The sequence below is a fragment of the Bidens hawaiensis genome, unplaced genomic scaffold, assembly GCF_021521415.1.
Source record: "Bidens hawaiensis isolate Kalapana, Puna unplaced genomic scaffold, B.hawaiensis_p1.1 tig00019201_1, whole genome shotgun sequence".
NCBI classification, from domain to species: domain Eukaryota; kingdom Viridiplantae; phylum Streptophyta; class Magnoliopsida; order Asterales; family Asteraceae; genus Bidens; species Bidens hawaiensis.
The window spans coordinates 246,586-269,762 of NW_027492911.1; the positions used below are offsets into that span (position 1 = coordinate 246,586).

Sequence of the window (23,177 nt, forward strand, 5' to 3'; positions counted from 1 at the left end):
CCATAGTAAAAAGATATATATCTCTACTATTAGTAATAGCAACTATTAAATGGGCCGTTTATTTATTTAACTGTTAAAAATTTAACTTATGTCATTCAGTAAACTATTATTTAACGTAATTTCTTAATTTTTATTTACCTTTCAACTAGTCTAAAATCCCTCTCTATATATTTATAAATGTATATTAAATATATATTTATATACGTCATCCAGGTCAAACACTTGTCCGCCCTCCCAGATCGGTCTGACCTTTGACCCGATAAGACGTCCGGGTCAACATCCAGGCCGGGTCTGAAAACATTTAGATTTGTCTATAAACAAAAACACTATTCTTTTTAGACTAATTTAAAAGGCAAATATAAATAAAATAGTCTTATTAATGTTAAAATGTTATTTAATTATTATTATTTATTAGCTTTATTTATTTAGCTTAAAGAAAAGGTCAAAGATGGTTGTTTTGTTTCCCGGTCTTTTCCGAAGTTGATTTATCCGCTTACTTATTATTATTTGATGGGTTTCATCGAATCAATCATAATCATATGAACCCTAATTCTCCATTCAAGTCTTCTTCTTGGTCAATCAACCCTGTTACCTATTTTTCTACCAAAATCGTTAGATTTTTGTTTCGTAAGCTGCACGTCATTCATTCGTCACAATCAGCAACCGATTTTCAGGTATAAACTCTTAATTTCATCTCATTTGACGTTATTATTATTATTAATGTACGATTATTATTAATATTGTTTGACTTCATTTAGGGGGCAACAATTTGTTAAATTAGGTTTGCATTTTAGGTGTTTGATTTAAGTTGACTTTCTGTTTGACTTTTTGAACACTGTTACAGGATCTAATTTCTATTATAAATTCTAGGTCAATGAAAAAATTGCTAAATATTTCTAATTTCCTGAACCAAACTCGTTGCATTTTTGCTCCGTAAGCTGCAGTTCAATCATTCGCCACAATCAGGTAGCAATTTTGAGGTAACAACTCTTAATGTTGCCTCATTCGATATCATTTGTCATGATCAGCAAGCGTTCATTGTTTCGCCTCTATATATTTGTGATTATCTGGCAAATCATTATTACTGTTTAATATCATAATATTATTTGATGTTGTTTGATTTCATGTGGTCTGAATTTAGGGAGTAACAATTTCTTAGATTAGGGTTATTCAGTGTTGTGGAAGTCGCTAGTCGAGCGGTCGGGTGTCGCCTAGGGTTAATCGCGATTAATCGGATTGGAATTTTTATATGTGATTTTTCAAATTTTTATACACATCAATATGAATATAATACTTTAAAATAGTTCAAATTTCAAACATTTAACCTTAAACATAACAAATCAAGTACTTAAAAGCTTCTGGTCTAGCTATCTAGGTCAAAAAGTGTATTTGGGCCGATTTTGTTGGGCCGCATTTCACTAAAAAACTACTGGACATATGGGGCCGGGTTGGACGATTTGGCCGAGCTAGGTGATTTGGACTGATTTTATCCAACTAGTACCCATTTTGACCGACCAGGACTGATTGCAATCGACTAGCGCCTAGAGCCTCCGGTTAGCCAAAATCAAGGCGCCTATGCCAATTTTTGCAGCACTGGGTTATTTACTAGGTTTAGGTTTTTGACTTTAAGTTTACTTTATGTTTGACTTTTGGACAGGAACAATTTCAATTAACAATTCTAGATCAACAATATGATCCTTCTAGATACAAATTATGGTTTGATGACATCAGAATCAGAGCCAGATTTTGTTCATCACATAGCCTTATTTGCAGCACTTCTTTGTGCATGCATTGTAATCGGTCATCTTCTTGAAGAAAGTAGATGGATTAATGAATCTATTACTGCTCTTGCAATTGTGAGTTATGCAGTTAATAATTTCATGTTCAGTTAAGGCAAGCAATTTGTAACTTTTGAGAAGGGGAACCTTATGACATGGTATTATGTTGACAGGGTTTAGGGACAGGAGGTGTTATTTTATTAACTTCTGGTGGTACAAGCTCACACATATTGGAATTCAAGCAGGAGTTTTTCTTTATATATCTTCTTCCACCAATTATATTCAATGCCGGGTACGTATATTTTAAAGACATGAAAAACTGTTATGATTTGATTACATGCTATCAACTATGGATATTTGGTTAGACTGTAATAATATTATTTCATCCTGTCAAAATTATATAGATAATGCTTTTTGACTATTTTTACCTGTGTAGCTGTTTGCTTTAATGTGAAAGTATTAGTAGATTTTTGGTGAGTGATGCTCATATTGAATCAATCAATAGTTGCTGAACCAACCAACAGATCTACTAAACCCCTAATTTGAAGATACTGCTTATAAATCTCTTGGATCTACCATACTTCATTTTGATACCTTTAGGTGTTAAATGTTAATTATATGTTCTACATTTTTCTACGAATGCTTATTTGACCAATTTGATATATATTCACATCACAGATTGCAAGGCTCCCCTGTCTCACAAGTAGTGCAATATTATTCTTTCTTGGAGTAGATTTTTATATAAAATACCAATATCAGTGTTTTATAGATGTAAATGCCATATAAAGTGGACATTTGGCTATTAGTCTGCTGTTTATCTCTGTTAAAATGCATATATAGTCACAAAGTGTTATGCAGAATATTTTCAAAGTTTCCCTTAACATTTGTGTTTCAATCTATCAAATTGACGCACTTCTGATCTTGGTTGATTATTTACCAGGTTCCAGGTTAAAAAGAAACGATTTTTCCAAAACTTCACAACTATTACCTTGTTTGGAGCCATTGGTACATTGGTATCCTTTGCCATTATATCACTCGGTATATTAAGATGCTTAAAATTTCTTAGATTACAACATTGTTAGGTTTTTGTGATTTAATATCGCCAGCATTTATTTGTCAGATTGTGAGTTAACTTAACTTTCAATTCAGGCGCAACACGTTTGTTTCCTAAAATGGGCATTTATTATCTTGATATGAAGGATTATTTTGGTATGTTTTCTTTTCCCTTTTCCTTTTTGTTTTTTATATACATTTTCTTTCAAACTCCATAACAGAACTCATGTGCTTGTTCATTCATGCTACAACATCAGTATAATTCACTTATATGTTAATCTAGATCGTGGCTTGTTAACTTAATTAATTTAAATTGTTGTCTTTTGGTTTAATTATGGGAAGCACTTGGAGCCATATTTTCTGCAACAGATTCTGTTTGCACCTTGCAGGTAAATATGTGTTATTGAAATAGTGATTTTTAATGAGATGGAGAATAAGGATATATCATTATTTTGATTAGTTTGGTATTTGAACAGGTTCTTAATCAAGAAGAAACACCATTATTATACAGTCTAGTGTTTGGGGAAGGCGTGGTTAATGATGCCACATCTGTTGTTCTTTTCAATGCCATTACAAAATTTGATCTATCAGACATCAACACTTTCACTGCCTTCAAATTTGCTGGAACGTTCTTGTCATTATTCGTATTAAGTACTCTTTTGGGAGTTTTGGTAAGTACCCTCATCCCCCCCTCCCCCCACTCCCTCTCGTCAATTTTCGTGTTCGTTCGTTTAACTTTAGCTGAACAAACAATCATACACGAACAGTTTAACGAATAGGGTTTTCTTGTCCATGTTCATTCGCTTAACTTCAGCCCAACAAACGATCTTACACGAACAATTTAACGAATGGGGTTTTCTTGTTCGCATTTGTTAAGAAAATGAGTGTGTTTTGTGTTTGTTTATGTTTGTATTTATAGCATAAATGAACGGTTCACGAACACAATCTGTCGGGAAAAAGCATAACCAAGCGAATACTAATTGGTGTTAAATATGAACTTCAATCTGTCCGGAAAAAAATAACAAAACTACAATAAATTGTAGCGGGCCTAAAAAATTTAACTGAATTATATAAACAAACTTAAACGCATGCAAACTAATGAACATAAATGAGTTAATGAACGTAACTGAATGAACATAAACAAGATTAAATGAAAAAATATAAATGAACGTTCACGAACATAAACAAAAGAGCGAGATTTGTTTATTAAATAAATGAACATACACAAATTTCCTGCCGAATAGATTACGAACGGTTCACTGAACTTTCGGTTTGTTTATAGGCCTATCTCCCTCTATATGTATACACACATGTATGCTATATATATGTTTGTGCATGCGAGTAAATGGCACTTTGTTTTTGCATTTATAGGTTGGGTTGCTTTGTTCTTTCGTCATTAGAACACTGTATTTTGGAAGGTATGTGGTTATCTTGTATAACTAACTTTTATGTCTTGGTATTTAAAATGATTGACTGAAATTCACATGATGTGAATTTTTAGGAATTCAACGGATCGTGAAGTCTCTCTTATGATACTCATGGCTTACCTTTCATATGTTTTAGCCGAAGTAAGTGTTCCGTAGCAGTTATTGTTCATTTATGACATTTCAAATTTGGTCACAATAATAATGTTATTTTTCCTTCCAGGTTTTTGGATTAAGTGGAATCCTTACTGTATTCTTTTGCGGTATTGTAATGTCACACTATGCTTGGCATAATGTCACAATCAATTCACAAGTAACTACAAAGTGTGTTACATTTGTTCTTACAAAAAAAATTGTTTTTAGGTTTTTATTAAACTGCTCATATGATTTTGTTGATTGCAGACATGCTTTTGCAACAATGTCATTTATTGCTGAAATCTCCATCTTCATGTATGTTGGTATGGATGCACTCGATGTTGAAAAATGGAAATTTGTAAGCGACAGGTAACCTTTTTCATATAATATTGTTTTCGAGATCATGATAAACACTTTCATTATTTATAATTAAAAAATTTAAATCTGCAGCCCTAGAAAATCTTTTGGTGCAAGTGGTGTACTGTTCGGGCTAATTATGGCTGGTCGAGCATGTTTTGTGTTCCCTATTTCAATAATGTCCAACTTAACAACAAAGAATATCGATAACAAAATCGAGTTTAAGCAGCAGGTAACAAACTTTAACTACCTTTTGAAGCTTCTTGGCCCATTGATAATCTTTATAGATGCATATTATATTAATCAACTTACTCTAATTAATCTCTGACAGATCACAGTTTGGTGGGCTGGTCTAATGCGAGGCGCAGTCTCTGTGGCACTTGCTTATAAAAAGGTAAACACTAAATCCAGTTTAAATTAGGGATTTGCACAGGTAATTTTTGGGCTCAAACCGAACCCAAAACTGAAAATCGGTTTCTGGGTTTTTAAAAACCGTTCGGTTTCTATTATTTTCGGTTTTTGGCTTTAGGTTTTCACAATGGTTCGATTTCGCGATTTTGCCATTAAGCCTGAAATTTTTGGGCTGAAAAAAAGATCTAAAATAATTAAACATTTGGGTCTAAATTCTAAAATTTTTGGGGCTACACCATTTATTTATTTATTTTTTTTGTAAATTACTTAACATTCAAAAATAAAAATTATAATCCAAAAATTTAATAACAAATGTCGGGTTTTTTTGTTTTTGGTTTTTACAGGTTCGGTTTGTTTATAAAACTTGGTTCAGTTTTTATGGTTCGAGTTGATTCTGCTTTTTTGGTATATGCAAAACCAAACCGAAAATTTGGTTTTGGGGGAAACATAAAACTAAAGCGTCGTTTTGGGTTCAGTTATGTCGGTTATTTCTGTTTGGGACTGTTATTTCGGTTTCATGAACACCTCTAGAGGTGTCAATCGTGTCAGGCTGAAATGATGAATCTGAACATGACTCATATGTTTATTTGCGTCAAAGACATCAATCCCGACCCACACTTAAATTTGTGTAACCCGAACGCTACTTGTTAACCTGTTTATTTAAACGAGTCAAACAGGTTGTGATAAATGAGTTAGACAGGTTGACGTTTTAAAACATATAAATTTTATTCAAGTTTAAAAGGGTTGATGGGCCAACCCGTTTAATAAAAGGGGTCAAGCAAAACCTGATTATTCTCGTCGTGACAGGAATTACTGCCCCTAGTTTTAATGTTAATAATCCTGTTGATATTTGAAACATATGCAGTTTACTGGGTCTGATGAACAACATATGGAGCCAGCAAATGCACTTTTGATCACCACCACCATTATTATAGTTCTATTCAGCACTGTGGTAATTATCTTACTTTTTCATTTTATTTATAAAATATATTATAATAAATTGCTTGTTTTATTATTTATAGGTGTTTGGACTGTTGACTAAGCCTATTATAAACTTTTTGTTTCCTAAATCGTCGCAACCATCGAGTCCAATGTCAATAATGATGCCACTTATAGGCCATAGACTTGATGTCGAAGGTGAAACAGGAGATGATGATGTTGATGAAACAAGTTTAGAGACTACAACCAATTTTAAAGTGATGTTTAGTAATCCTACTAACACAATTCATTATTATTGGAGGAAGTTTGATGATGCTTTCATGCGCCCGGTTTTTGGTGGAAGAGGGTTCATTTCTTACGTTACTGGTACCCGTGACGTGGCGTTAACATGATGAGTTGGAAGTGTGTTGTTGTACATATGTCTATTTGGATTAAAATTTTGTCTAGATGAAGATTTTCGTTTGTGATTTAGTAAATGAAGAGGTGTATTCTATGTATTATACATGAGTTACCATTAAAGATAAATTAACCGTAGTTAGTTACAAGAATGATTCATGCGTTTAATATGTTTTATGGAATTATTTATTTGTTTTTTTTGTAACATTTTTTTGTATTCTATACGTGAAGTAAAATTTTCAAACTATAATGCTTTTTAACATTGAAAAATATTCATGAGAAGTATAATTTTTCAAGTAAACTTTAGGCTCACAAGAGTACAAATTGTAACAATGCTTTATACTGTATCCAAGGAAAAAGTTTCATGAGCCAGCAAGAATTGCTTTAAAGAACTGTGTCAAAAAGACATTTTTGTTCGTTCAATCTTAACCGTCGAACTTCTTGTCAGGCCTCAAGCTCTTTCATTTACGTTTGTATGAATTTATATCTGTTAGTTATACAAGAAAAAGAAAAAATATATATATGTTCCATGAACCAATTCAGTTGTTAAATAAATGACCTTAAATACTAAGTAAACAAAAATGTTTATGTTGATAGCCGTTGAGGTGATGATTAATGGGCCTACTTTCTCGACCGTTGGGCATAATAATCCTTTCATTATTATTATTTTGCTTTTATGCTTCCTTTTTGTCACTATTAACACACACGCTCCTCCACTTTGTACCGTTGTGTGTGAAATGCGAAGCTTAAATATCACAACTAACTGTTAGCAATCATCTTCTTCGTCGTGAGTGTGTGAGGGAGAGAGAATAGATTAACGGTCTACTTCTGTTCGTAAGGTTAGTGATTATTAATAATTAATTTGTATTAAATGTTAGAAGATTTCGGTACCGGTTTTGTTAATTCGCCCAGTTATGGAGTTATTGATTACTAATTATGGTTAACTTTACTAAATTGCAACGTATTTCATTCATTTTTGTGCAATTAGTTTGCATTAAGCTAGGCAAATTATGTTAGATTTTGGGGACAATGTAAATACCTGTCTTAGATTAGTAATTTTGATAACCGAAAACCGACCCAACTGAAATTAACTGAAATATGTACCCTCTTTAACCAAAATTAACCATTCATATTTTCATATATTTCTAGTTTTTATACCTCAATTTCATGTTTTTATATCCTCATTTCATGTTTTTATACCTCAATTTCATGTTTCTGCTTATACTGAACCGAGCTGAAAATCAATACTTAATAATCGGTTTTACCCATGAATTTTAGAGGGAATCGGTTATTTTGAGGTTACTGATTATGAAAGTCTTTTTATGATGAAGTAATGGAGTTGAAGAGTAAGTTATCAGCACAATGGTGGTGGTTTGACAGTCAAAGCAACAGCATCCCTAGAAAATCACCATGGTTACACTCCACTCTTGCAGGTAAATTACTGTTTCTTGTTATCAAATATTGTTTGTGATAGAAATCAGTTTATCTGAATTAATGTACAAGAATAAAAAGTCCTAAACTTAAACTATATGCATTTGATCATAGAACTGGATGAGAAGACTGAGGCAATGCTAAAACTGATCGAGGAAGACGCCGACTCATTCGCGAAACGAGCAGAAATGTACTACAAGAAACGGCCCGAGCTCATTACCATAGTCGAAGATCTCTACCGGGCTCATCGCTCATTAGCAGAAAAATATGATCAAGTCAAGTTCGAAAGCGGTAACCGCCACTTGACTCCATGGACATCTTGCCCCTCACCATTATCCAAATTCAGAACTTCCCATTTGGTTAAAGAATCGGAGAAAGGATACGACAGTTATTCCGAGTCGATTGACTTTGACCATGATTATTATGATTCTGATGATTCTGTGGTGATTGATGATCTTGAACCACAACAAGAACAAGAACAAGAAGACGATAATCAAGTTATCCGATTTTATGAAGAAACCGAAAAAGTTGCGAATTTTGAAGCGGAAATGATGAAACTGAGGGAAGAAATTGAGAAACTGAAACAAGAAAACAAGATTCAAAAAAAAGAGTTGATTCAAAAAGATGAAGAGAAGAAAGAGGCAATAAGACAGTTAAGCTTTTGTGTGGATTTTCTTAAGCAAGAGAATAATAATCTGAAATCAAGAATTGCTAAAGATTCAGCCAAGAAGCAAAACAACAGTCAATTTGAGTTCACTAGACTAAAAGGGGTATTTTGGGGAATGTTTTTTAATGGTGAAGCAACCACTGCTGTGCCTTTGTAGAGTCATATACAAATAGTTTCATCTGCAGGCTACACATTCAGGTAATTTGTGTCATATTCTTTCAAAATAATATGCCCATTTTGTCCCAAAGAAAAGTACACTTTCACAAACTTTATATAAAAGTATTTAAGTTATTTCATATGTTGGGCACCATTCTTTAAAAGAATTGAGTAAAGATTCATTTTGTTTGTTTAAAAAGTTGTGAAGTGTGATCTTTTCTTTGATGGGTGGTCATTTTGATGTTCATTAGTATTTGTGTTCAATCATTTTATGAGTCATTTTTTCTTTTGAAAATTGTTATAATTTAAAGTGTATTCGTGTTAGAATGGGAATAGTAGTCGTGTTCATGTCATTCTTTGTGTTAGTTATTCTGTATCGTATAATTTATGAAATGGATATTTTTTTCAATGTTTCAACTTCAAGCACAACCGTCTTGTTTTTTTTTTTTTTTTGCTGTACTTTGAAATTTCTGGGCATCAGAGAAGAAGCAAACACGGTTGATAAAGTTATAACACGTCGCAACTTCTTAGTCATTTGCAAAATTTTCATCACGTGTTTGTGGAGAGATTTAAACTAACAATTTTGATTGCGAAACCCTTATGCACTACTTTAAAACCTTAATGGAAACCAAATTATCAATCATAACTTCTTTGAGATCCATGGTATATAAAATAGGATGACGATCCAGAAAACTAGTTATGTATTTTTGTAATCTTTCCTGGCCAGTCATGTCAATGTTACATAGACCGTCACGTATTCCTCTTTTATTTTATATGATTAAATTCTCGTTGTATACTTGTGTGTCACCTTTTCACCACGTATAATCAGTAAAACTCAAGTCATGTATGGATTATCAGACTCATCAGTAAAACTTTCACGTATATGGTTGCTATTTAATGTGTGAAGTCTAGACAGATTTGAAACTAATTTCATATCTCATAAAGAGGAAGAGAGAGAAGGGCACACCTAGCCCGAATTGTTATCGTCGTTCCAAAAAAAAGAGGAACGATTAGTGGCTCTATTGAGCGGTTGGAATCCCGTCTGAGGTATGGGCACACCTAGGTATAAAGAGGAATGCCACTAAGCCCGAATTGTTATCGTTGTTCCAAAAAAAAAAGAAAAAAGAAAAAAAAGCCTAACATAAGTTATGGATTCAGGTCACGCGGGCTTGATTAGTGGGCCTAAATACAGATATCATGACAACCCAATCGGCCTCAGTAAAAACAGCTGATCAATTGCTATTAGCTTATAGCAGTATAACATAACTTATCCATGATTAAATATGCCAAATAAAGCTAACATATATTTCTCAAAAATAAATATTGTGATTTGTGAATCTTGAAAACATACAAAAAAAAACCAAACATATTTGATTAGTAGCCTCATCATTATTAATCATGGTTTTGAATGACCATGAAACCGATTTAGCGGTTTATCCTCTGCTTCAACCAGTTTTGACAAAATTTCTTTAGCATATCACAAACGATTTTGAAACACAACACGTTCTATCAACCCGGTTGGTTAGTCGTCAGGTGGACATGCTAAAACTTTTTTTTTTTAGATCGGTGGCTTGAATTGTTCTCTAAGAAGAGAAATTTTTTTAATAACAATAAAATTGGTTGATGAGTTATATACATCTCCATAATTACATGTTACGAAAAAATTTAAAAAGATGAACAAAAAAAGGCTAACTACAAGTTACAACTTTCAGACTGTTAACCAAACAATAAAACCCGACTTTTTTGAACATGAAACGAGCATAATAAATCTCTAATCGAAAAACCAACCGATACATCATTATGAAAACCCTAAATCCACATTTTTAAACCCAAACAAAAGGTTGTGGGGGCATTGATGATTCAAGTGGATATGATCACTTGATCATGGGTTTATACTTCTAGTACCAAAAACGAAAGTTAATCATGCTTTGCTTGGCTTGGTCCTCTATGACCCAAAAGGGGTTTAAAGAAATGAGGGAGATTAGTTTTGGCCTTTGGGGAAGAAAGCTTTGATTTATTTGAAGAAAAAAGAGAGAGTGAAGGGTAAAATGACAAGTTTGTCCTCAAGTGAGGGGTGTTGTCTTTTTTATAAGGTCGTCAAGGGAAAGTACATGAACTGTGATTACAAAACTCTATGGACATTCTTTGTATTTATTAAAGATAAAAGACATGATTTGCTAGTAATCCAATATAAAGGCTAAGTTATCCTATACAGTCTTCTAAATTTAAGAATGGCAAAAGGACGCAATAGACCGCAAACTAAAATAATGTCGAGCAAAACCTAACACAATATCGAGCAAAATATAGCACAAATATAAAGCAATGTTGCGGAAAAATATACAATGATGAAACAAAAACAAAAAACACAAAAATAAATAAACAGACACAATGATCTGTTAAAAAAATTCTAAAATCTACAAGCTAGAAATCAAAAGGTGAGAACCTAAATTTTAGTATCATAGGGTTCGACGAAGGGATTTCAATGCCTCTAGTTTGAGTTCAATCGAAGTCCATTTGATACCCTTTGTACGAGTTTCTAGTTTGAGAAGACCTTGTTTTTAAACTCAGCCCAAGGACGAAAATGTAATTTACCAGAAAACATATTATAAACCCCACAGGCCATAGGCCGTAACCCTCGGGCCTCGAGTGTGTAAGTTGGGTCCCTTATCACTTTATATTTGGATTGAGATTATTGGGCCTAAATGTATGGTGTAGGGCCTTGAGTTGATTGATATCCACGTTTTGTCACATCTACCTGTCTTGATTCTTTTCTTTGCTAGACTGGCGAACCCCAAAATGAAATAGTTGATCATAACATTTTAATCATGGTTTTGAATGCCAAGAAAACACAAATTGTGAAGACTTTAAAACTCTAATCTAAAAGTTGTAGAATCTTGAATGAACATTACTTAACCAAAAGGTCACTTCACTTGGTCATGGTTTTGAGTATTAATTTAATGTACAGTAAAATACATAATAAATCAAATCATATTTTCGTCAATAAACCTTAAATTAGATTTTCTTGATTTTGATTCCTATATCTTGAAAAGATTTACTCCGGCAAACATGATTAGTTGCTATATCATAACTTAATAATCATGGGTTTCAAATGGCAGTGAAATCATAAGTAGATGTGACCTCAACTGACTTTGACGAAATTTATAGACGAGCGTATAAACTAAGATTTTGGAAAACACTTCCAGTTGAGTTGGTTTGGTCGATCGTACCAATCGAGTTTGTTCGGTTTAGCGAATTGGGGGTTTAAACTGGGTTTTAAAAAAATAAAAATCATCAATTTGTATTAAAATTCTAAAAATATCAATGATATCTTAATAATAAATACGCATAACTACATATACACAAAATAATTAAATGATAGGTAAACAACAGCCGGTTACAGGTTTCAAACCTTATACCGGACAAGCAAACATGATTTTTCAAACTGCATCCCGTGAACATAACCAAATAATTCTCTTACTATGATTTAAATGCTTCAACTTATTTTAACAGTTTACCAACTCCCCTTAAAACCACGACTCATATTTTTAAACCCCAAAGTTGTAGAGCATTGATGAATAAGTGGATATCCACTAGACTAATGATCACTTGATCATCGGTTTGAACTTCTAGTGCCAAAAGCTAATTGTTCTCTAATCCCAAATGATTAAGAACTAATCATGCTTTGCTTAACTCAGTCCTCTATTCCCCAAGAGGGGATTAAGGAAATGAGGGAGGCTGCTAAAAGCCATGCTTTTTATTTGTTTTTTATATTCTATAATAAATGTACTTTTTAACTACTTTAAAAATAAAAGACAAATCTTATCACATGAGCCAGCAAAGTAACATGATCACATGAATCATACAAATATTACAGTAAAATATTTTATATACTCCTTGAAAAGACAAGGAAAATTAAATCTACTGAATTACAAAAAAATAAAATAAAATTTAAATAAAAAAGAAAATTATTTTATTTTCTGCTAGTCCACCAACTCCATTCACAACCAAACAAAAGAGTACCTAAACCACCCTCACAATATCTTTGAAATGTCTGAACTGCCCTCAAGAAACTGCCAACAAACACCCTCAAATCATGAGATGAAATGACAAAAATACCCCTAAGAACATGGCCATTGAAGTTGCACCAATTCTTGAATTCCAAGAAGCAGAAGAAGAGGAAATAGGGAGTGAGCCAGAAGGTGAGATGGCCATGGTATTGGGCCCAAAAGATGATATGTCATCAGGGTTAGGTGGGCTTGGGCTAGAAGGAATGGTGGGAAGTGATGACTCACTAGGTGAAAGTTCACCTCCACTAGGTGAAGGAAACAAGGGAGTGATGTCAGGGGATAAGGCAGGAGAAGGAGAAGATAATGGTGGTGGTGATGATGATGATGATGAGATTGTTGGTAGCAATGCAGGTGCTGCAGAGATTGTGTTTGTTTCCATTTGTGCAAATGGTAATTTGGAACAAGTTGAGAAGGATAAAAGGCAAAAAGCCATAAGTAAGAAAAGTGTTGATTGTGCCATTAAATGATGAGTAAATCAACAAAGTGTGCTTTTGTAGAGAATGTAGAGAGTAAGGGTGATGAGAAAGAGGTTATGTAATGAATGTTAGAATGATTGATCATCAATTATATGGGATTGGAATCTTTTCTCTTTTTGGAGGGAGGACATGCCCAACAAAGTAACATGTTTTATGTACTTTCTCTCCCAAATATCACACTGGTTTTATTAAGTGAATATAATGATTTTAGCTTTTATTTTCTTAAATTATGCTATTTATATCTAAAGTTTTTTATTTTCAAAAGTAGGTGTTGTAAAAATGGTGTGTTTAACATACAAAGAGTACAAAGTCTTAAATCTAAATTGCGTGATTATTAACATAGGTTGTGTGAATATTTTTAATAAGTTGTGTAATTATTTTTATATGCTGCGTAATTTTCTGTGTGTAATTAGTAAATTTTTATGATAATTTATTTACTTAATGCGTAATTATTCTATTTCATGTTTAATTATTGTGCTTATGATCCGGCCGATGTGTGTGCAGAGAGACTTAAAAGAAATTCTCAAGTAAACTAGATAAGTTTTTGTGTATTTAGAAGTGACTCAAAGAATCAATCTGTATGTAACAAGAAAAAAATTATAACACACCCAATACATACACATAGAATAAAGGCATGTGTTTCTATATCATTTATTAGTAAGTTTTGGTATGGATAAAAAGTGTCACAAGTTGGTTGGGTTAGTATATGTGAAAACAGGGTGTCAAATAGCAAGGGGACGAGATTGTCCTGGTGTATCATGTGATGGACTCTTGTCTTCTTACCCTAAACAGATTTTTTCAAATATATAAATCTTTTAAAACTACTTTTACAGTTAGTTTGGTTTATATAATGCCTTATTTTTAAATCATTTAACTTATAAATATTATCCAATATTTAAAACTATAATTACCTAAGATGAACCCCATTAATAAAATCAATTATTATTCAACTTATGAATATGATCCAACCTTAAAAAAATCACTTGAGATGGAACTCGTACATGAATAAACGCAATTATTTGGATGAAACACTTTTATAAGTTATGTGACTTTAGATGTATAAAAAGTGTTTCATAATTCATTACTACATTTATGAAAATTATGAAAAGAAATGAGAAAATAGTAACCAAGTCTAATTTGTCAGTATGCTCTTTCTAAATGCAACCAACTTGTAAGTAACTGAGTATTGTTGATTTGTTATGTTAAAAAGGCTGATGCATATTTGAATCATAGCATCCGAGAGGAAACAGTTCCAATATACATTGATACCATCAAGCTATAAGTAATTTGGTGACGGAATTTTATATAACGATACTTAAAAGAGTTGTAAAAATGACTAAAATACATATTTAACAGAAATGTTGTAACAGGTTGAAAATTATTACAGATGGCCATAGGTGATTTGCTAAGCTCTCGGACCTACATCCTTCCATCTAGACCCCTTATGTTGACGTTCAAGATTTGTTATGGCTTACTTTATGGAGGATTTCAAAAGTTATTTTATAACAAAAGCGATACAAATAATCATTTAAAATTGTCCCTTAATGATCCAGTGCATGCATAGTAATAAACCATTTGAACTTATCCATATATTTCACATGGTATCTCTTTTTACATGACACATAAATTATGAAATATACAGACGATTATGTTAACATAGCCAAAAAGACTTATTCGGAGTGGTGTATGTTGCTTGCATATATAGTCTTGGTTTTCATAATCCGTTCGACTCATCGTTAACTATTACTCAATATGGCTATGATATACAGCTTTTATCTTACGTTATCTGAATGATATGCTTCTTAAGGGCTCCTCTAATTATCTGCTAGATGGCACTATCACTTTTTTTAGCTCAAAGTTTGTCACGAGTGACTTGCATCCTCGTTATTTTTTAGGGAGCGCTGCTGCTTGCAATATGTATCTTTCTTTCTGAAAAAGAGTTTGCTAAAAACTATTTTGATTATGCAATAATGTCCAATGATAAGCCAACTACTCCACCAACTCTAAAGTTAGTTTAGGGCCCTTTACTTATGGACCATATCTATCGCTTTTTTGTTGGTGCTCTACAATACCAAATTATTACTAGACGAGACATCTCGTGTATAATTTAACATATTTCCTCATAAACCCAAATTTTAATGCTCTCAAATGTTTTTTCAAAAAAAATTTTGGTTACATTTATCGTACCTTACATCATATGGGATGCAATTGTAGCATAATTAGATGGCCATTTCCGGAGGCTCTTTGTATACCCAACGTTCCCCTTCTGGTTATTGTTTTTCCAATTGCCAAAGGAATATGCTTCAATATCTCCTCAGCTTTCATCATCCTTTGCTCTTTTTTTTAACCATGTAATTTAAATGATATCATGGGAGTCTCACAGCCAAAAGGTTGTGAGTTGTAACTTGTAACCTTGTCCAAAGGAAAATTAGGCCCCAACCCCCATCCCTTCATTATTCTTTGCTATGGGCCTTTTATTCAGACAGAATCAACACTATTTTCCTTTTATATAACCTGATACAACATCAATACATCGAGCGTATTGAAATATACACTTTTGAGTGGTGAAGATAAGTTGCGCATTCTTCATGTTCATTCAAGCACATAAAAGGCTCCATATTTTATCCAATATTCCTGTTACAGTTATATTTAGTCTCGGGCTTGTTATGTTTCCTACTCCGCATATTCTTCATGTATCTCAGCGTGTGATATGCGCATAAGTATTAAAAAACATTATTTTGAATAATCAATTTAAAATGCAAAATCTCAAAATACTCTCAAGTAGCACAAAAAGAGGGTTGAATTTTTTCCAACCATAAACCCATTACCCATGTGATAATGGGGATTATAAGCTAACTGAACTAAATGAATTTTGGATGTTTTCCTATAAATAATTAAAAATAAACTAAAAAAAAATCATCAAATAACTAACTCAGTATACAAATACAACAATTTGCTTGCTTGCTGTGACGTTTTCACCCCCGCAAAGCTGCAACTTCTACAATTCTCCAGCAGAGCGCTTATGAAAGTTACAAAATTTCATCAATTTGCAGCCAAACTCGAGCCTAAAAAATATGGCTGCAATGTGGGCCAAGGCTTGGATTTGGGCCAGGAAGAGAAATCAAGCCCATTGAAGCCCATCAAACCCGAAATCTGAATTTGTGACAGGACTGTCACCAAGATCATGGTGCTCGATTACTTGGTTTTCACCAACTGGGTTCACGTATGGTTCTAGAAGGTCAGAAGATCTCTCGGATGGTATGCCGTAATCTTTAAGGATGTATGGTGAGGCAGATGAAGAAGCATCTCGTTCCAAAACCGCAAGATAATTGTCTTCAAATTCAAATACCAAGTATTTGTCTGTGCATGCTGTGAGAAACAAGATCATAAGGATCATAAACAACAAATATTTTATCAGAAGGGGCAGTTTTGTCATATACAGGAAACTATGTATCCAAATCGGCTTTTTTCTTAATCTTTTGGGTTTATTTGGTGAAATAATGTATCCAAACTAGGGGTGTAAACAAGCCAAGCAGCTCATGAGCTACTTGAGACAGACTCGCTATAAGCTCGAACTGAGCCCAACTTAAACGAGCTCAAGCTCGAGCTTGAGCCTAATAATAAGCTTCTTTAGTAAAGGAACCCGAATTTCACTTAGCCAAGCTCGAGCTGGCTCGCGAGCCTAAACGAGACTATTATTTATATAATAATTCATCTTATATATGTAATTATGATAAAAATTAATAAATAATATATATTATTGTATTTATAAGTTTAGCTTTATGTGCACTCACAATCGACAAGATGAGCAAGATGGTGAATATTCTTTATTCGCGTTCCATTGAACTTCAGAACCTGTGGCATTTTTACATAATAAAGTTAGCTTTTCAGAGTAAAATAACTATGGAAAGACAAAAACAATAATATGAAATAATAATATAGTGATACATTACTGATCAAAAAAATGAAATTACTTGCCTGCTCATTGCTCATATCCTCGTACCCGATGTTAACTTCATTTGCCAATACCTGCAAGTGTAATACAAGATCAGTAAGGTAAAACTTTAATAAAGCTCTATTAACCTAATGTCATGTTTGACCCATTTTTGCATGTTTCTATTTTTCAGTTAAATACTTTACCTGTGATAAGATCACAATCTGTTCTCCTTTGAACCTCGCCATAGAGTAGCGTGCCTTTGTCAATAATTTTAACTAAAAAAAGAAAAATAACCAAATGAATTTCTAAACAAACACATTTACCGAAAAATCACCCCAGGATATAAGAAAAAAAAGAGTACCCCTATGCTGTCTTCACATTCCTCACTGTCAAGAAGAAAATATGAAAAAAGAATAAAAGCATTAAATCAATATATATTTAAATAAATCCTACATGAATTACACTAAATGAATACATACTCTATTAGTGGTTCTGATAGAGGAGTAAAAACTAAGCCAGCTACTATCAAGTATGACGGTTGACCACCTTCAATATGATAAGGTACCTACAGTGTAAAAGCCATGTCATCAGGTATCAAATTAGTCACACCATGAATTTTCATATTAGCAATTAGCAAGTAATTTAGTGATTATGAGGATTACATACCAAATGATAACGCGGATTCATAGCAGTGTTAACTTTCATAAAAGCCCCTGATCTGATGATTCCAAGCTCTGCCATATCCCCAGTGAATCTGGAAATCATGATGTTTCACATGTGAAATGAGTCGAAATTTAAGGTTAAAAGGTTGTTAGACATTGAGTTTGGATGTTAGTTTATTAATAGGATTATCGGTTTTCGATTGTTTATTGGTTTAATTAGTTTTGAGTCATAAAAAAGGCTTTACTTTTGACTGATGAGGTAGCGGAATGCAATGCGTTCGGTTGACCGAAACGGGACCGTCCCTTCTGACCCAACTTCTACACCATCAAAGCTTACAATTACATCCCCCTGAAAAGTAAAAAAAATAAATATTAGTATTCAAATTTCACTTTATAATAATTTTCATAATATGAGTATGTTAAGTTTAAATAATAGTATACCTCCTTCAAGACATTACTGGCACCAGAAGTGGGCTCCACACGGCGGACAAGTACACCCTCATTGGATGGCACTTTTAAGCAGGCACGTAAGGCGGGATTCTCTAACTTTTGTAATAATATTCCAAGGGAAGGAAAACCTGAAACTGTGAGTATTAATAACATGATGATGAATGAACGAAAATAAGCGTAATCAGTAAAGGAAACAGTCTCTCACCGGTATACTTCCCATTTCTCTCATAATCATCTAAGAAATGTGACACAACGGTTGTTGGAATTACATACCCAATGTTTTCAACATCATCAGACCTGTACACCTAAAAAGATAAGCAGGTGAAAAATAACATAAGATATTAGATGATAATTTGACATAAGGCTCTTTTCTGAAAACATATAGAGAATAATAAACTCTACTTTACCTGAAATGCTACACCGATGCATTCTCCCTGATCATTGAAAGCGGGACCACCACTATTACCTACAAAATAGCTGGTATAAGCGTTGGTTACCACAGGAAGAAATATGAAGCATCATTACATAATTAATAAAAAAGGAAAAATAATTACATATTATCTTAAAAATAAATGAGAAATGTAGATTTTACCAGGATTAATTGCTGCATCAATTTGAATGCCCAACAGTTCAGCTGACCCATGAGCATAAGAGGTAACCTACCATTGAAATCCAATTTCCATCAAAGCATGTGTCATATAACTGGACTTCTTTATTTTTACCACAAACAACATTATTATGGCGATCTTCAAGTTCAAGTGATAATAAAAAACTGCAAAGCTAAAAGATCGTAGAACAAACCTCTATTCGAGACACAACCCCTTTGGTCACTGAAATGGTGTCTCCACCAAGTGGATACCCTACAACAGTAACTGGATCCTGTAGACGAAAAGTTTGTAGTAAACTTTTAATTTTGGTTCAGTTACTATTTTCACGTTACATTCTAGAGATTTTATATCTAGAAAATAAACTCCCGCTAATTTATATCTTTGTTTTAGGGAGGGGGGAAAATATGTACACGAACCGAACGTTCAGTGAACAGTTTGTGAACCGTTTGGCGGAAAGTTCATCTATGTCCGTGAGCGTTCATTCATTTAATTACGTTTATGTTCGTTCAATTATGTTTGTTTAAGTTCGTTAATATATATTTAAAACTTCTGGCCCATAACCATTACAGCTTAGTCTAGCTCTAATATCTTTTTAGGCCGACACATTTTTCTTCACGTTACTTTTAATTGGGTTTAGCTCAATTATTCGTTCATCTATGCTCAGTTATGTTATTTATTAATTTATACTATTAGTGGACAAACATGAGCATGTTCATTTTCTTAACAAATAAACTCAAACAAGAAAACACTGTTCATTTAATTATTCGTGTCCGGTCGTTAGGTTAAATTTTACGAACGGACATGCTCCGTTTGTGTTCGGTCGGTTTGTTTGCAAGCCTAGAGGAAAGTGTGCATGGAAATTAACCTGAAGACGGGGCAAATGACCGAACTGAAGTGGCTCGGCTCCTTTCCAGAATTTCTCATTTTCCACCGAGAGTAAAGCTATGTCGCATTCCAAGCCTTTAGCTAAAACCTGTAAGTGAATTGCTAATAATAACATGAGAAGCAGTATCTACGATAATATATTTACTTACAAGATACCAATAATAAAGTTAGGGTGCGCATAAAACTGAAATAACAGACATAACTGAACCGTAATAACCGAACCCACCCTACAACCCAGTGAATTGGTTTTATGTTTCTTAACAGACTGAAAAAAACCAAACCACCCGTAACAACCAAACGAACTTTTTTAACCAAGCAGAACCTGTAAAACCAAAAATCCAACTTTTGTTATTATATAATTATGGTCTGTAACTTGTAAGCCCAAAACCAATCTAAACCGACCCATGCACACCCCTAAATAAAATTAATAGTGTGATAATAAGTCATGATAACTTTTGAGATTATATTTACTTTGGCATGATAAAAATGAGTTTTACTCCTCTATTCTATTAATAAGAATACCTTAGCCACATACTTGGTATCATCCCCCCTTCTCTTGACTTTGACCTGAAATCAGTGAAAATGCTGGTACTCAACAATAGAAACATATGCATCTTTGTGGCATCAACAACTAAAGCTAAAGAAAGATTTTTTTTTTTTTGGTTAAATTATCTTCTTATTTTACATAACCTGGTTTTGAATTAAAGTAATATCATCTTATTTATCAAAAAAGAACAGTGAAATAACCTACTTGTGTGTTATGTTCAACACAATGAGCATTTGTCAAAAGCTTTCCGTCACCAATCATGAAAGCACTGCATCAACAATGAGAAAAGACTGTTTTGAGTATTGGCATAGAAAATTATTACAATTTTTGCATGCACGAAAAGAAATAGATGCACGTACCTTCCTGTACTTGTATACTGTCTTTGCTTTTGCCAAGGGAGGGAATAATCAGGTGCAGTATGAGTACAGTAAACCTAAAATAATTAAACAAACAACAATATTGTTAAAAGATGCAAACATATAAATGATGAAACTATACAAATGCAAACATACACCCTTCATCTCAAATTATATATGATTATCACCATTTTCTTGGTTCCAAATTAAATGAAACTATGAAGTTTTGGTAGAATGTGATCATCTTCACATTTTACAAACAAAGCCAAAAGATAAGATCGAAGATATCTTTAGAACCTTTCTCTGGAAGCAAAAGATAATATTTTTATTTTCAAACAAAGAACATAATATAAGAATGCATAATCATTGATGTGGTTTTACTATTAACGAAGGGTGGAGTTTAAAATTATCAAGTAGAAATTCTTATATTATACTTACCTTCACAACAGCGTTTAGAAAAGAAGCATCTTGAATTTTAGCAGTCTCGCCCTGGAAAAGAGAAGGCGGTTAAACTTGCAGTTAATTAAGGGTCACTTTTACAAGTAACAGGGTCAGACAAATGAAACTGGATGATGCAACTTAGATAAGCTAAAAAACACAGGCAAAATCATACAAAATGTGATTATGTGATTATCTAAACTTAGAGAAATGTATTTGGAACATTAGAAATTTAGGACATTCCAACAAAATAATAAATAGCAGAAGATACCGACAAATCATTCATCCTTAAAAACCACACATATCATAGAATCTAATGAGATGTATAATGAAATTCAAAAAACAGACAGCTAGAAATTATATATTGCAATAGTTGTCGTGAATCCAACTACATGTCTCATCATGGAATCTACTAAGGCATGTAATGAAATTTAAGAGTTAGAAATTATATAATGCAATATTTTGTCATGAATCTAACTACATGTCTCATCATGAAAAGTAAAAAAGAATCAAATCATGAACTGGATTGATCTCACAGTACCTGTTGATCCTTTATGTTACCCATAAAACCTTTGGCATTTTTTCTCTGTGTACCAAACGACTTGAAGGCGGTAGACTGAGGTTGTTCTGCATTTTTTGTATCACTGTAATCATCAGCATTGGAATACTGTCTTTCATCTCTTGACCTTCTTGAAAGCTTTTGAATATTAGCTTCTTTCTGGATGCAAGTACACCAACACAAACAAATTACTCAACATGTCAATGAGATTTGATCTAAAGTTCCAAAAAGAACAAGCAACAACCGAAAACTTATTACAATGAGAGATGTTTTCTTGCGTTAACCATATAGCACAACATTTCTACAACTATACAAGAAAATATCTGATGTTTAAAATATCTAGCAGCTAAAATATCTTGCGCAGTTGCATAACATATTAACATCACATATATGAATGTGTTCTATAAGTCAACTTAGTCAAAACAAAATAAGCCATAGGTTAGGGCTAAGTTTAGCTTAACATTTCATCTAATCTGATCCATTCACAACAGCAGCATACTCATCAACTAACCGATAAACGACGAATTAGGTTTAATCACCTCCAAAATTATCAAAAACCTAAAGTCAACTAACAAACAATTAAACTAACACAATTACACTGAAATTCAAAATTATCACACACATACGCAGCTGAAATCAACTAAAAACAAGCTAATAACAATTAATAAGTGAGCGATTGAATATACTACCTGAGGTGATGATTTACGAGGAGTATGCTTCTTCTTCTTTGGATTTTGACTGTTAGTGGTGGTGGTAGCTGCTGCTTTAGGAATGACTAAACGAGTAGCTGAAATTTGCGGTGAGAAGAATAGACGTTGAGAGGAGGAGCGAGAAGTACCGAGGGCGTTAAACCAGGAAGATGCGACGGCGATCGCCATTGTTCACGGCGGCCGGTGGTGGTGTCTCTGTTGTTAATTGAGCTCGCTCTCTGCCTTATCCGCTCTTTTCAGTCAAGTTTATTTAACATCACTTACCACAATAGTCCCTCTTCTTTTATTTTGTTACACACTTGATATATAACATATCCGAGACTCTCATGGAACCGGCGTTATGGTATGAATTAGGGAACTGGACGCTATGATATCAGGTGATATTTTGCTCAATTACTCGTAAGCATACATACATGTTTGCCAAAGCCATACTCACAAATAATTTATTGTTATTTGTTTCACCACCACCACCACCACAGATGGGTTGTAAATAAAGAAGGATAAACCGTTTGAATGAAAGAAGCATATATCAAAAGGTTATAAACTCACTACCCAAAATAACCAATAAAGAATTACAGTTGATCACGTTCTGAATTGCTATTATAAAATACTAGGTTCTTAATTTGCATTTTGTGTACTTTTGGTTCCTTGTGGGTTATACACTGGTATCAAATGATGGTTTCTTGGTTTGTATCTTGAGCATTATAGCATCTCCAATGGAGATGGAAACGGACT

The 23,177-nt window shown here is 33.2% G+C and overlaps 3 protein-coding genes across 4 annotated transcripts; 2 read left to right on the forward strand and 1 right to left on the reverse strand.

Moving 5' to 3' along the window:
* The first annotated feature begins 1,491 nt into the window (after positions 1–1,491).
* On the forward strand, positions 1,492–6,492 carry LOC143557846 (sodium/hydrogen exchanger 2-like). 2 transcript variants are annotated; one of them, XM_077046818.1, is made up of 14 exons: positions 1,492–1,856; positions 1,952–2,070; positions 2,719–2,816; positions 2,928–2,987; positions 3,174–3,220; positions 3,308–3,502; positions 4,203–4,249; positions 4,333–4,399; positions 4,479–4,579; positions 4,658–4,759; positions 4,841–4,979; positions 5,079–5,141; positions 6,024–6,110; positions 6,181–6,492. In XM_077046818.1, exons 1-14 carry the CDS (start codon positions 1,692–1,694, stop codon positions 6,487–6,489), a joined length of 1,599 nt encoding a protein of 532 aa, XP_076902933.1. In that variant the 5' UTR covers positions 1,492–1,691; the 3' UTR covers positions 6,490–6,492. The 2 variants fall into 2 exon arrangements, with proteins under 2 accessions (XP_076902933.1, XP_076902934.1); XM_077046819.1 differs by having other exon boundaries at positions 6,024–6,092.
* Positions 6,493–7,822: 1,330 nt separating this feature from the next.
* LOC143557848 (protein NETWORKED 3C-like) lies at positions 7,823–8,804 on the forward strand. The gene is made up of 2 exons (XM_077046820.1): positions 7,823–7,926; positions 8,039–8,804. Exons 1-2 carry the CDS (start codon positions 7,827–7,829, stop codon positions 8,746–8,748), a joined length of 810 nt encoding a protein of 269 aa, XP_076902935.1. The 5' UTR covers positions 7,823–7,826; the 3' UTR covers positions 8,749–8,804.
* A 7,394-nt stretch (positions 8,805–16,198) lies between these two features.
* On the reverse strand, positions 16,199–22,629 carry LOC143557849 (protease Do-like 2, chloroplastic). The gene is made up of 20 exons (XM_077046821.1): positions 22,422–22,629; positions 21,715–21,891; positions 21,174–21,224; positions 20,739–20,812; positions 20,584–20,647; positions 20,355–20,399; positions 19,813–19,920; positions 19,141–19,218; positions 18,932–18,998; positions 18,747–18,805; positions 18,545–18,644; positions 18,331–18,467; positions 18,135–18,238; positions 17,894–17,981; positions 17,707–17,792; positions 17,589–17,613; positions 17,431–17,502; positions 17,269–17,319; positions 17,085–17,145; positions 16,199–16,659 (listed from the first exon to the last, which is right to left on the reverse strand). Exons 1-20 carry the CDS (start codon positions 22,608–22,610, stop codon positions 16,412–16,414), a joined length of 1,884 nt encoding a protein of 627 aa, XP_076902936.1. The 5' UTR covers positions 22,611–22,629; the 3' UTR covers positions 16,199–16,411.
* Positions 22,630–23,177: the final 548 nt, after the last annotated feature.